Source organism: Salmo salar, chromosome 20 (genome assembly GCF_965601325.2).
Source record: "Salmo salar chromosome 20, fSalSal1, whole genome shotgun sequence".
In the NCBI taxonomy this organism is placed as follows: Eukaryota; Metazoa; Chordata; class Actinopteri; order Salmoniformes; family Salmonidae; genus Salmo; species Salmo salar.
The window spans coordinates 58,531,677-58,543,995 of NC_138310.1; the positions used below are offsets into that span (position 1 = coordinate 58,531,677).

The 12,319-nt window shown below is 49.7% G+C and overlaps 1 protein-coding gene across 2 annotated transcripts in view; it reads left to right on the forward strand.

Moving 5' to 3' along the window:
- Positions 1 to 12,319, forward strand: part of LOC106580942 (schwannomin-interacting protein 1) — a 50,788-nt gene that overhangs the window by 32,771 nt on the left and 5,698 nt on the right. For both annotated transcript variants that reach the window (XM_014162527.3, XM_014162529.3), the window contains 3 exons: positions 7,299 to 7,417; positions 9,731 to 9,848; positions 10,510 to 10,707. In XM_014162527.3, coding sequence (XP_014018002.1) covers positions 7,299 to 7,417; positions 9,731 to 9,848; positions 10,510 to 10,707 — 435 coding nt within the window. The remainder of the gene's footprint in view (positions 1 to 7,298; positions 7,418 to 9,730; positions 9,849 to 10,509; positions 10,708 to 12,319) is intronic.

Here is a 12,319-nt window from a genome sequence, read left to right on the forward strand (position 1 = left end):
TCTGGATTTATCTCACTGTACAAGGAGGAAGTTCCTTTACAATGTCAGGGGCCATTAGCTAATAGGATCACACACTGATCTGCAGGTAACCAATGAAGTTACTGACGCACGGTTAGCCAATAAGTGTCATCGATTACATATCTGTCAGGTCAAGGCAGTAATGGGGGAATGGAGATACCACATCTGCAGCCTCCATACCCCATGCAACTCCCTTCTTCACACACACATACACACCCACATACGGATACTCAGTAATAATAATAATAAGTCCCTTGGCCTTAATTATTGTGTGTGTATGTTTGTGTGTGTGTATGTGTGTGTGTTTGTGTGTGTGTGAAACGCCCCAGTGAGCAGGGTGGATCAGGCTAGCTGTGAGACCATGTTTCTCCCAGCAGTAGCTCCAGGGCAGGGGGTGATGGGGAGATTAATCACCCCAGCGTCAGGGTGCCGTCCTGGGCCTCACGACCGGAGCCAAGTGCCCTGGAGCTCCGGTTACCCAATCTACTGGGCCAGCTCCCTGGGTAACAGCACTGTCTCTGCGTGTGTGTGTGGGATCAGAGAGCTCTTTGATTGATTCAGATCATCTCAGTCCTGACTGCAGGGTGTGTGTGTGCCTGGTGTATGTGTGTGTGCATGTGTTTGTGAGCGAGAGAGAGAGAAAGAGCTACGTATTGTATACTGTAGAGCAGCTCATATGAAACGTTGTCTGCGGTGTGTGTTCCACTGTGTGGGCTGATGGCTGATGAATTAGTAATGATGAGGAGATAACACCATTGAATCTCACTACACTGATAGTAGATCGTCTATGATGGGGAAGATACTGGGTCTCAGACTAGAAAGAGAACGCTGCAGTTACTCTCACACAGTCATACACAAGAGACACACACACCCTTGTGTGTGTGTGTGGGGATGTTTGTTAACAGACTTCCCACTGGGCCCCTGCTCCTTTTTCCAACCCAATTTGTTTGGAACACAGGCCATTGCCATGGAGAAATGCACTGGGTTGCTATGACAGCAGCATTCTTTTCTCCCTGTCCCAAAATAAAAACAGATCAGTCTTTCTTGTTGTGGTCATACTTTAAATTCAACTTGGAAATGTGGGGCAATAAAGTCTCTCACACACACACACACACGTTGCCATCTCCTCTATGGCTGTAAACTTGGATCCCAGGCCTACTGTAGGTGCCAGAAGCCTTCTCTCCCACAGTCCCCTCTATTCTACTGGAACAATGAACTTCTCTTTCTCTCTCTCTCTTCCTCTCTAGCTCAGATGACCTCACAATTGAAACATTGTCAACAGCAGAAATAGTAACGTTTAGAGGAAGACCCTGGCCTTGTATCTCTCTGTGGGTTGTCAGCCATTCACTAGATGTGTCTATGTTCTTTGATGTCTTCTTCTATTCATTCTGTTGCTCTATCTATGTTGTCCTGGAGGAGAGAGAATGCTTTGACCTTGAGCTGAGACTGACGTAATGGGAGTATAATCTGTGTGTGATCTGTGTGTTTATCCTTTCTAGTCACGATCGTCCCTGTGTTACCTTTGTCTTCCTCCCCCTGTCCCTCCCCAGTTCCCCCTCTACCTCCCTCCCCCTCCCCCTCTCCCTTCCTCCCCCTCTACCTCCCTCCCCCTCCCCTCTCCCTCCCTCCCCCTCCCCCTGTCCCTCCCCAGTTCCCCCTCTACCTCCCTCCCCCTCCCCCTCTCCCTCCCTCCCCCTCCCCCTGTCCCTCCCCAGTTCCCCGTCTACCTCCCTCCCCCTCCCCCTCTACCTCCCTCCCCCTCCCCCTCCCCCTCTACCTCCCTCCCCCTCCCCCTCTACCTCCCTCCCCCTCCCCCTCTCCCTCCCTCCCCCTCCCCCTGTCCCTCCCTCCCCCTCTACCTGCCTCCCCCTCCCCCTCTACCTCCCTCCCCCTCCCCCTCTACCTCCCTCCCCCTCCCCCTCTACCTCCCTCCCCTGTCTCTCCCTCCCCCTCTACCTCCCTCTCCCTCCCCCTCTACCTCCCTCCCCCTGTCTCTCCCTCCCCCTCTACCTCCCTCTCCCTCCCCCTCTACCTCCCTCCCCCTGTCTCTCCCTCCCCCTCTACCTCCCTCTCCCTCCCCCTCTACCTCCCTCTCCCTGTCCATCCCTCCCCCTCTACCTCCCTCTCCCTGTCCATCCCTCCCCCTCTACCTCCTTCCCCCTCTACCACCTTCCCCCTCTAACTCCCTCCCCCTCTTTGAGTCAGCGATGAGGTGCTATCACCACTAGTATGAGGTCAGCCTCACTAATGGGCCACAGAACCTGGGCGTCCTCAGTTCATGATGTAGAGGGTTCAGAAGGGTTCAGTGTTTACCAATATACAGCCCTCAGCAGGAGGCAGTGTTGCCCTTTTAAGTCTTTGCTCTCAGATTCCTGTAGCTTCGTGTTGAGGCGTGCTCTCATTGTATTCTCAGGTCAGACACGCACACACACACCAGCTCCCATGTGACTCTCAGGGTTATTGTCCTAGCCAAATCCACTCTAGCAAACAGTCCCTTCAACACCCCTCCACTCATCTCTCTCACCTTCTCTCGCTTCTCCTGCTGCGGTCTGTTCAGAGTAACAGGGCCAGCCTGACTGTGACCTGTGTTTGAACTGTACCAGGGTTCAGAGGTCAAGTCCCTTATCAGGAGAGGAATGCACCGCTGCATAAACCAGCAGGTCTCACGCCTCAGATAGCAGACCTGGGGAGGGTGCAAAAACACACACACACACACACAGAGACATGCACATACACACACACGCACATCTGAAGGGTTATTTATGGGGAAACTGTAGATACTCAAGGTCTCTTGTAAGTCCATAGGACAACAACTTGTGATGAAGGCTGATAAAAAAACAATGGTTTCCCTAAGTAACTAAGCACCATAAAGTTTAAGATCACACTCACACACAGTGGACATACTGACTTGTGTGTTTATGTGTGAGGTCAGCGCTCACACCTGGGAAACTGCTCATAGTGAGTCCGTCCTCGTTGCTGACCCAACAACACTACCGCACAGGTTGAAACTGCATTACACACAATCTGTCATAATCTTTCTCTCACACATACACTCACTTTGTCGCTTTCTCTTTCACTCACACCAACAACTTTCTTTTAAGCGTTTCCATATTCTCGCTGTATTTTTGTAGTTTTTGTTTATTTTCTGTCCGACACTCACACACGCTCCCTCACACCCTCGTGCTCACGGGATCTGGCCTGTGTGGGTGAACAGACGGTTCCTCAGACCATGGTGCGAGGTCAATGGCAACCCCTTCTCTCCTCCAATGAAAGGCCTCCATTGTTCAGAGTGAGGGAGCGCTGTGGCGGAAGAATGAAGGAAAGGAGGAGAGGAGAGGACGGTAGAGACGGAGGGGAGAGCAGGAGAGGAGAGGACGGTAGAGACGGAGGGGAGAGCAGGAGAGGAGAGGACGGTAGAGACGGAGGGGAGAGCAGGAGAGGAGAGGACGGTAGAGACGGAGGGGAGAGCAGGAGAGGAGAGGACGGTAGAGACGGAGGGGAGAGCAGGAGAGGAGAGGACGGTAGAGACGGAGGGGAGAGCAGGGGAGGAGAGGACGGTAGAGACGGAGGGGAGAGCAGGGGAGGAGAGGACGGTAGAGAGGGAGGGAGGAGCAGGAGAGGAGAGGAGAGACGGTAGAGAGGGAGGGGAGAGCAGGGGAGGAGAGGACGGTAGAGACGGAGGGGAGAGCAGGGGAGGAGAGGACGGTAGAGACGGAGGGGAGAGCAGGGGAGGAGAGGACGGTAGAGAGGGAGGGAGGAGCAGGAGAGGAGAGGACGGTAGAGATGGAGGGGAGAGCAGGGGAGGAGAGGACGGTAGAGACGGAGGGGAGAGCAGGGGAGGAGAGGACGGTAGAGACGGAGGGGAGAGCAGGGGAGGAGAGGACGGTAGAGACGGAGGGGAGAGCAGGAGAGGAGAGGACGGTAGAGACGGAGGGGAGAGCAGGGGAGGAGAGGACGGTAGAGACGGAGGGGAGAGCAGGGGAGGAGAGGACGGTAGAGACGGAGGGGAGAGCAGGGGAGGAGAGGACGGTAGAGACGGAGGGGAGAGCAGGAGAGGAGAGGACGGTAGAGAGGGAGGGAGGAGCAGGGGAGGAGAGGGCGGTAGAGACGGAGGGGAGAGCAGGAGAGGAGAGGACGGTAGAGACGGAGGGGAGAGCAGGGGAGGAGAGGACGGTAGAGACGGAGGGGAGAGCAGGGGAGGAGAAGAACATGTCTTATCAATGAGGGTTTTCACAAGAGAAAATTGCTTCTGAAATTTGAGGATAAACACAATTCAGCACAGTGGCGTTTCTCAAAATCTAATTTAGGAGCTACAGCACTTTTCACAGGACCAGGAAATGAAGTCATTTATCAGAACTTTGTTGACTGGGGGCGCGTATGTCTCTCTGATATACACACACACAATGTCAAACTTTTCGGAGCAGAGGCTTGGCACACAAGGAATTGTGGTAATAACACAGGGAATGTTTGTTGGGAGGAAAAGGAGAGGAAAGCTCTGTGACAAATCTTAAATGAATGGCATGACTATTGTGGCGAGGAAAGGAGAGAAGTTAAAGTGAGAGAGATGGGTCCATTTGCTATCCCCACAGTCACAGACATCTATGTGGCGTACTCACCACCTCTTTGAGGGTTTTATAATGCTGCCCATGATGAGATCTGAGCCCGTTCTCTCTCACACCTCCATCCAGCAGCCGTTTCATAAGTTAACTAGTTAGTTAGGGGCTTAACGTGAAGGAAGGTAGTCCTGTTGGAAGACTATGGTAGCTGTGTTAGGTAGAGGATTATGGTTGTGTTGGGTTCTGCCTAAAAGCGTCCGCATGCTTCTCATCCGAAACAGTTTATGCATATATTATGACGTATATTGTGACGTTTTTGTTCGTTTTGATATCCGGCGTGTTTTTTCGGCAGTAGGGTTTCTTCAATTAAGTGCAATCATTTCCATCATAATGGAGAATGTTCCTTCAAATGAGCATTAAGACAGCATTGAACGAGATGCCTCGTTTTCATGCACATTTTTTCACTTGAGAAATACTGCCACAAACATCTTAGTTAGATGTCAAATTGCACGACCAAGACATCCTCGGCATGTACGTCAAAATGAATGACACATTTCATGAGTTATCTTCGATTAATTCTGACTATCTTGAGGAAGTGTATATACTGGCTACCGCGTCTCAAGAGGGACAAACAGTAGTATTGCCACTTTTTTCTCATTTTTCAAACGAAGGTCTTTTAAGGGAGTATGTGAGGCACAGATGTTCACTTCGCCTAGCCGAGTTCTGCTAGGAGCCAATCGAACTTAGTATGCAGAAGCCTTTAGGGGCGTTTTAGAAGCAATTTAGGGCTGTTTACAATAATACACCTAGTAAGAATGGTGATGAATGTAGGAATGCAGGCTAACCCTATGCAAACACAACACACACACACACTAAACCACACACACACACACTGCCACATCACCCCAAACATTACAACCTGACATTCCAATACAAAGACCACCTAACATAAGTACCCCCACCACCCATGATGCTAACTTAACAATGGCTACTGTCACTAACACCTCTCTGTTGTGACACAACAGTCCTTGTCTGTTATTATGGTAATTACAGCAACAACTCAGGAGCGCCACTACTCAGCACTGACACCTGCTGGTCAGCCACTCAGTGTTATGACACAGGGAGCTAGAAGTGGTGTGTGTGTGTGTGTGTGTGTGTGTGTGTGTGTGTGTGTGTGTGTGTGTGTGTGTGTGTGTGTGTGTGTGTGTGTGTGTGTGTGTGTGTGTGTGTGTGTGTGTGTGTGTGTGTGTGTGTGTGTGTGTGTGTGTGATTGTTAGTGTCTGAGAAGTGGTAAAGTGATGCTGTTAAATGTAATCATCTTGCCTCACCCAGTACCCCTGGTCACACTCTCTTTCTCTCACTCAGTCACAGACACACACACGCACACAAACGCCCTTCTGTGCCAAGCCCTCTCTTGTGGGTGCCAGTGTGTCCTGGCAGTGCCAACAGTAGCTGTGTCTCCTGGGCTCTCTGGTGTGGAGAGGGATTATGGTAATGTTGCCATGGTGAGGAGGGAGGGAGGGAGGGAGGGAGGGAGGCAGGGAGGGAGGGAGGGAGGGAGGGAGGGAGGGAGGGAGGGAGGGAGGGAGGGAGGGAGGGAGGGAGGGAGGGAGGGAGGGAGGGAGGGAGGGAGGGAGGGAGGAATAAATGAAGGGCTGAGATAAAGGAAGAGAAGGAGTGAGTTAGTGGAAGAGAGAAAGAAGTAAGGAGAAAGAGAAATTGAAAAAGGTTGAGGACAGAGTTAAAGAGAGGGATAACACTCAAGGCTTCTGCCATCTTCTCCTTTGCTCTTATTCCCCTCACCTCCTTCCCCCTCTCCTCCAAAGCGTTCTCTAAAAGCTTTCCTCTCTCTTTCTCTAAACCTCTCGCCTCCCCTCTCTCCTGTGTCTGAAAGGCCTGCTCTTTGTGTGTGTGTATGTGTGTGAGCACTGAAAGGGTTTTTTCTTCCTCTGTCTGGGCCTTTAGAGAGGGTCAATATTTCCCCCCAAACACTCCTCGTCCTGGAGGACTCCCAACCCCCCGGCACCAAAACATACACTGCGCTGTATCTGACCCTGGTACCCATTTGACCTCCCAGCACCACCTGTAACAACAACAGTCAAACAGTCCTGTAGCGGCCTTGAACAGTCTAAACTCTCACACTGTGTTGTCTGTCTACTGATAGGCCTGGTTACTGTGGCTGATAACCCAGCACAGGGAGTGTGAGAGAAACCCTGTCTCTACACACTTCTTCTCAGGCGTGTGCACGGTGACATTCACAAGGTTTCCATGTGTTTGACACCAAACTATTCACTCCATTCCAGCCATATGAGCCGTCCTCCCCTCACCAGCCTCCTGTGGTGCCATTAGCACATATGAGTGTTCCTCCGGGTGTGACTGTGTTAGGTGCTGCCAAAGCTGTCTGGGTCAGAAGTGGGAATTCCTACTGGAAAGCAGGCCCAGGAGGCAGGCATGCTTATAGTGCTATTAGACAGGGATGCCCAGTGGTTTAGGAATGTGTGTGTTTGACTGCATGAGTGGAGAGAGTGACCAGTGAAAATGTGTTGGACTCTCTATCTCTCATACATCTGCACCACCTAGTGGTGAATATTATAATATTATTGGTGTCTCGAGCTGTCCACATGTTTCACAGCCTGTCAGTTCCCCTCCTCACCACATGGTTACTGCTTAACAACGTCTTCAGTCCTATTATTAGCCTCCTTAACCCTCTCCTCTCCCCTCCAGGCCCAAAAGAATGAGAGGGAGTCCATCCGGCAGAAGCTGGCCCTGGGTAGTTTCTTTGACGATGGGCCGGGTATCTATACCAGCTGCAGCAAGAGCGGCAAGCCCAGTCTGTCCTCACGGTAAGAGACATGCATCATCAGCTGTACATCAATCCCACAAAGTCTACAATACACACAGACTCAGACATTTACATACACACACAAACATAGGGCTGGCACAATTACCATATAACCGTGTAACGGTTAATGATGAATGCCGTCATGAAATGAAATAACCGTCATATGCGTTTAAAAATGCCGTTTGGCGCGAACAGCTGACTGAAGATGGGGGCGGCCGGGCGTTAGTGCGGTTGACAATGTGATGAAACTTTGTTACTCCTTGCTGAAACAAGCAAATTAGTCTTCGGTCGACTAGTCAATGCCCCACAATGCAGCAGCAGCACACATAGAATTAGAATGAATAGAACGGGCTTGGAAGCTCTCACCTTGACCGGTAAACTCATGATTATACTCGCAATGGCTGCCTGGTATTGTGATGCAGTAATTTCCATGGTAATGTAGAATGTTCCTTCAAATGATGTTAACTGATGTGGCCCATGTAATAGAATGTATTGTTTGTAATGTCAGTTGAGTTGAATCAACAAATCACAGCACATATTTTAGCACATATTTTACTTCCTGCTTTGCTCCTATGGGTACACTCGCAATGGTCACTAGTGGCGCAGCGGTCTAAGGCACTGCATCTCAGTGCAAGAGATGTCACCACAGTCCCTGGTTTGAATCCAGGCTGTATCACATCCGGCTGGGATTGGGAGTCCCATAGAGCGGCGCACAATTGCCCCAGCATTGTCCAGGTTTTGCCGGGTTAGGCCGTCATTGTAAATAAGAATTTGTTCTTAACTGACTTGCTTAGTTAAATAAAGGTTGAAAAAAATCCATTATGCTATCATTGACTTGAATGGGGATGCCCGTTCTATTTATTCTATTTCTATAATAGCACTTGCAGTCAGGAGTGGAGGAGAAGAGAAAATTATGCGTATTTTTTGGGACATTCAAACATTTATTATGGTAACCGCGGTCATTTGGCTGGCCAATTACCTTCATCCAAAATTCCATGACCATCACAGCCCTACCCCACACACACACACACACACACACACACACACACACACACACACACACACACACACACACACACACACACACACACACACACACACACACACACACACACACACACACACACACAGATACATACACACATACACACATAAAGACACACAGATACAGACACAGATCAGTTTCACCCTCAGTCCCTGTCCCTGTTCTTGAGAAGCAATGACATCACTCTCTTTATGTGTGTGGGCACTGTCACTAGAGTGAAATTGCAGGTTACTGGACATGACTCTAACAGAGTCAGATTTGACCTTTTCTTAATGCCTGTAAAAGTGGAACTCTCCTGGAACTCTGTAGGGCCATCTCCCCCACACAAACAGACCCCTGCTCTCTCCCTCTGAAACCTCTGTTGACTGTTGAGAGTAAGGGACATTTCCTCTCTCTTTTTCTGCATCCCGGCACTGTGGATCTCACTTCCCAAAATGCACTCCTACACACAACCTCAACCTTACTGGAACCAGTATTCCAGGATACATACATTCATACAGTCATACACACAAAGGCACTCACAACGTTAATGAATCTGAAACTATGATATATTAAAATTAGATGTCTCACCAAAGAAAATCTTATGGGGTGAAATTTACTGGTTACACTGCTGGAGAAGTCAGGTACTTCCATGAACTGCTCAACTATTTCCAAGGATTATTTTGATGCTCCTTCCTCTGAAACTACCAATCGATTACTCTGGTCTGACTAAATCTGGACCGATTGGGTCCAGGCTGTGTAATCGATCAGGTTTTCTCTACATGTGTTTGTAATTACTGCTTTAAATAAGCCGATTATTGATTAAAAAATGGTTTGATCCAGATCTTACAGGACTCCGGTCTTCTGAGGTCTAGAGAGCCGTCGGAGTCTAGCTGTTTGGATCGAACCTTCACCCTGGATGGATCGATCCAAAGTTAGAGCAGGAGAGGGAGGGCTAAGGGGTAGACATATTTAATAATGCCATGGAAGGCTAGTCGCTATTACAGTCCTATCACAGACACACTGAGACCTCGGTGGAGAGTTAGAGGAGGGTTTGGCCTGAGTGGAAAGCTAGATGGGACTGTTATTGAGTTTCTTTCTCACCAGCGGTGCCTAGGTGCATGTTATCTGGGTCAATAAAACCCTACAAGCAATTATTGGTGAGCGAACTTTCCTTAACCCATAGAACTTTCCTTAGCCCATAGAACTTTCCTTAGCCCATAGTAATGACGCATCCTCTCCCCTCTCTCTTTCTCCTCTTTCCTCTTTCTTTCTCTCTCCTCTCTCCAGGCTGCAGAGTGGGATGAACCTGCAGATCTGTTTTGTCAACGACAGCGGCAGCGACAAGGACAGCGATGCAGACGACAGCAAGACAGAGACCAGTCTGGACACACCGCTGTCCCCCATGGTACAGACTGACCACACACACGTTCATATTTCTGTGTGAATATGTTTCTCTCACTGTTGGGGATTCACACACAGAGTTTGCTATATGAGTCAGAAAGATAGCTCTCAGTAGGACTTGTGTGGAAGAATGACAGAGCAAGAGAGAGAGGGAAAGGTAGAATGAGAGAGAAATAAAAATTCTTAGAGAGATCTACTGTGTGACTCATGTATTCTAGATAGCACACTCAGTAAGACTGTGACAGAATGCGAGCAAGAGACAACGACAGAAAGGGACAGATTCGGTATGAATCAGAGCCATAGCCCTGGGTTAGCGTGTGGGGGAGAGTGAATGGCCATGCTCACGTTTTCTGGCCCGTTAACCAATACACCGGCAACAAATGAGGGTTGAATATGAACACGCTCTCTGAAGGACATGGATGAGTGGCCACAGGCTGTCTGACAGACACAGCGAATAGAGAGAGGGAGAGGGAGTGAGATAATCCCAGTATTTATAACCATCTGTTATAGCTCTGAGCTGTTTCCCTGTCTGACTGACCTCTGTGTTCAGTGAATGACCTATCAATGACAACACAAGAAGAACGAAGACCCAACGGGAATAAACCACTAACTTTTCCTTATTTCCCATTCTTCTGTCTCCACTCTCTCCACGTCCCTACCCCCAGTCGAAGCAGAGTTCGTCCTACTCTGACCGGGACACTACGGAGGAAGACAGTGAGTCTCTGGAGGACATGGACTTCCTGAGCAGACAGAAGAAGTTGCAGGCCGAGGCTAAGCTAGCCCTGGCGATGGCCAAACCCATGGCCAAGATGCAGGTGGAGGTGGAAAAACAGAACCGCAAGAAGTCCCCTGTGGCAGATCTGGTCAGTACCGTCGCTATAGGCAACGGGCCTGTAACCTCAGCCTCTAGTCAGTGTTTCTAACCCCAGGTCTTTTCAGAGCAAACCATCCACACTGGTCTTCTTTAACATTGTGATGATGTCACATGGTAGACACCACCCTTCTCTGCCCCGTCAGCGACCACAGCCATGATTATTTTAACAGTCTCATCTGCATCAGTGCCCTCCCCCAAGCACACACACACACAAAGTCCCACATACACACACACAGATACACACACACACACACACCAATATCTCCACCTGGGCAGAAGACGTTACTTATTCAGTAAAGAGGGGGTGCTTGGGTTGGGGCGATCTATTATTAACATCCCAGAATGGACTGGGTGACGTGTTTGGGGATGTAGTCGTGCCCAACAGTCAGAAGAGGTGAGTGTCATATCTGAGGCCCTGTCACTAAGCTAACACACTGGTGTACTGAACACAGGGGCAGATTAGGCCCTGTCACTAAACTAACACACTAGTGTACTGAACACAGGGGCAGATTAGGCCCTGTCACTAAACTAACACACTGGTGTACTGAACACAGGGGCAGATTAGGCCCTGTCACTAAGCTAACACACTGGTGTACTGAACACAGGGGCAGATTAGGCCCGGTCACTAAGCTAACACACTAGTGTACTGAACACAGGGGCAGATTAGGCCCTGTCACTAAACTAACACACTAGTGTACTGAACACAGGGGCAGATTAGGCCCTGTCACTAAACTAACACACTAGTGTACTGAACACAGGGGCAGATTAGGCCCTGTCACTAAGCTAACACACTGGTGTACTGAACACAGGGGCAGATTAGGCCCTGTCACTAAACTAACACACTAGTGTACTGAACACAGGGGCAGATTAGGCCCTGTCACTAAGCTAACACACTGGTGTACTGAACACAGGGGCAGATTAGGCCCTGTCACTAAACTAACACACTAGTGTACTGAACACAGGGGCAGATTAGGCCCTGTCACTAAACTAACACACTGGTGTACTGAACACAGGGGCAGATTAGGCCCTGTCACTAAGCTAACACACTGGTGTACTGAACACAGGGGCAGATTAGGCCCTGTCACTAAGATAACACACTAGTGTACTGAACACAGGGGCAGATTAGGCCCTGTCACTAAACTAACACACTAGTGTACTGAACACAGGGGCAGATTAGGCCCTGTCACTAAGCTAACACACTGGTGTACTGAACACAGGGGCAGATTAGGCCCTGTCACTAAGATAACACACTGGTGTACTGAACACAGGGGCAGATTAGGCCCTGTCACTAAGCTAACACACTAGTGTACTGAACACAGGGGCAGATTAGGCCCTGTCACTAAACTAACACACTAGTGTACTGAACACAGGGGCAGATTAGGCCCTGTCACTAAGCTAACACACTGGTGTACTGAACACAGGGGCAGATTAGGCCCTGTCACTAAGCTAACGCACTGCTGTATTGAACACAGGGGCAGATGAGGCCCTGTCACTAAGCTAACACACTGCTGTATTGAACACAGGGGCAGATGAGGCCCTGTCGCTAAGCTAACACTCTGCTGTATTGAACACAGGGGCAGATGAGGCCCTGTCGCTAAGCT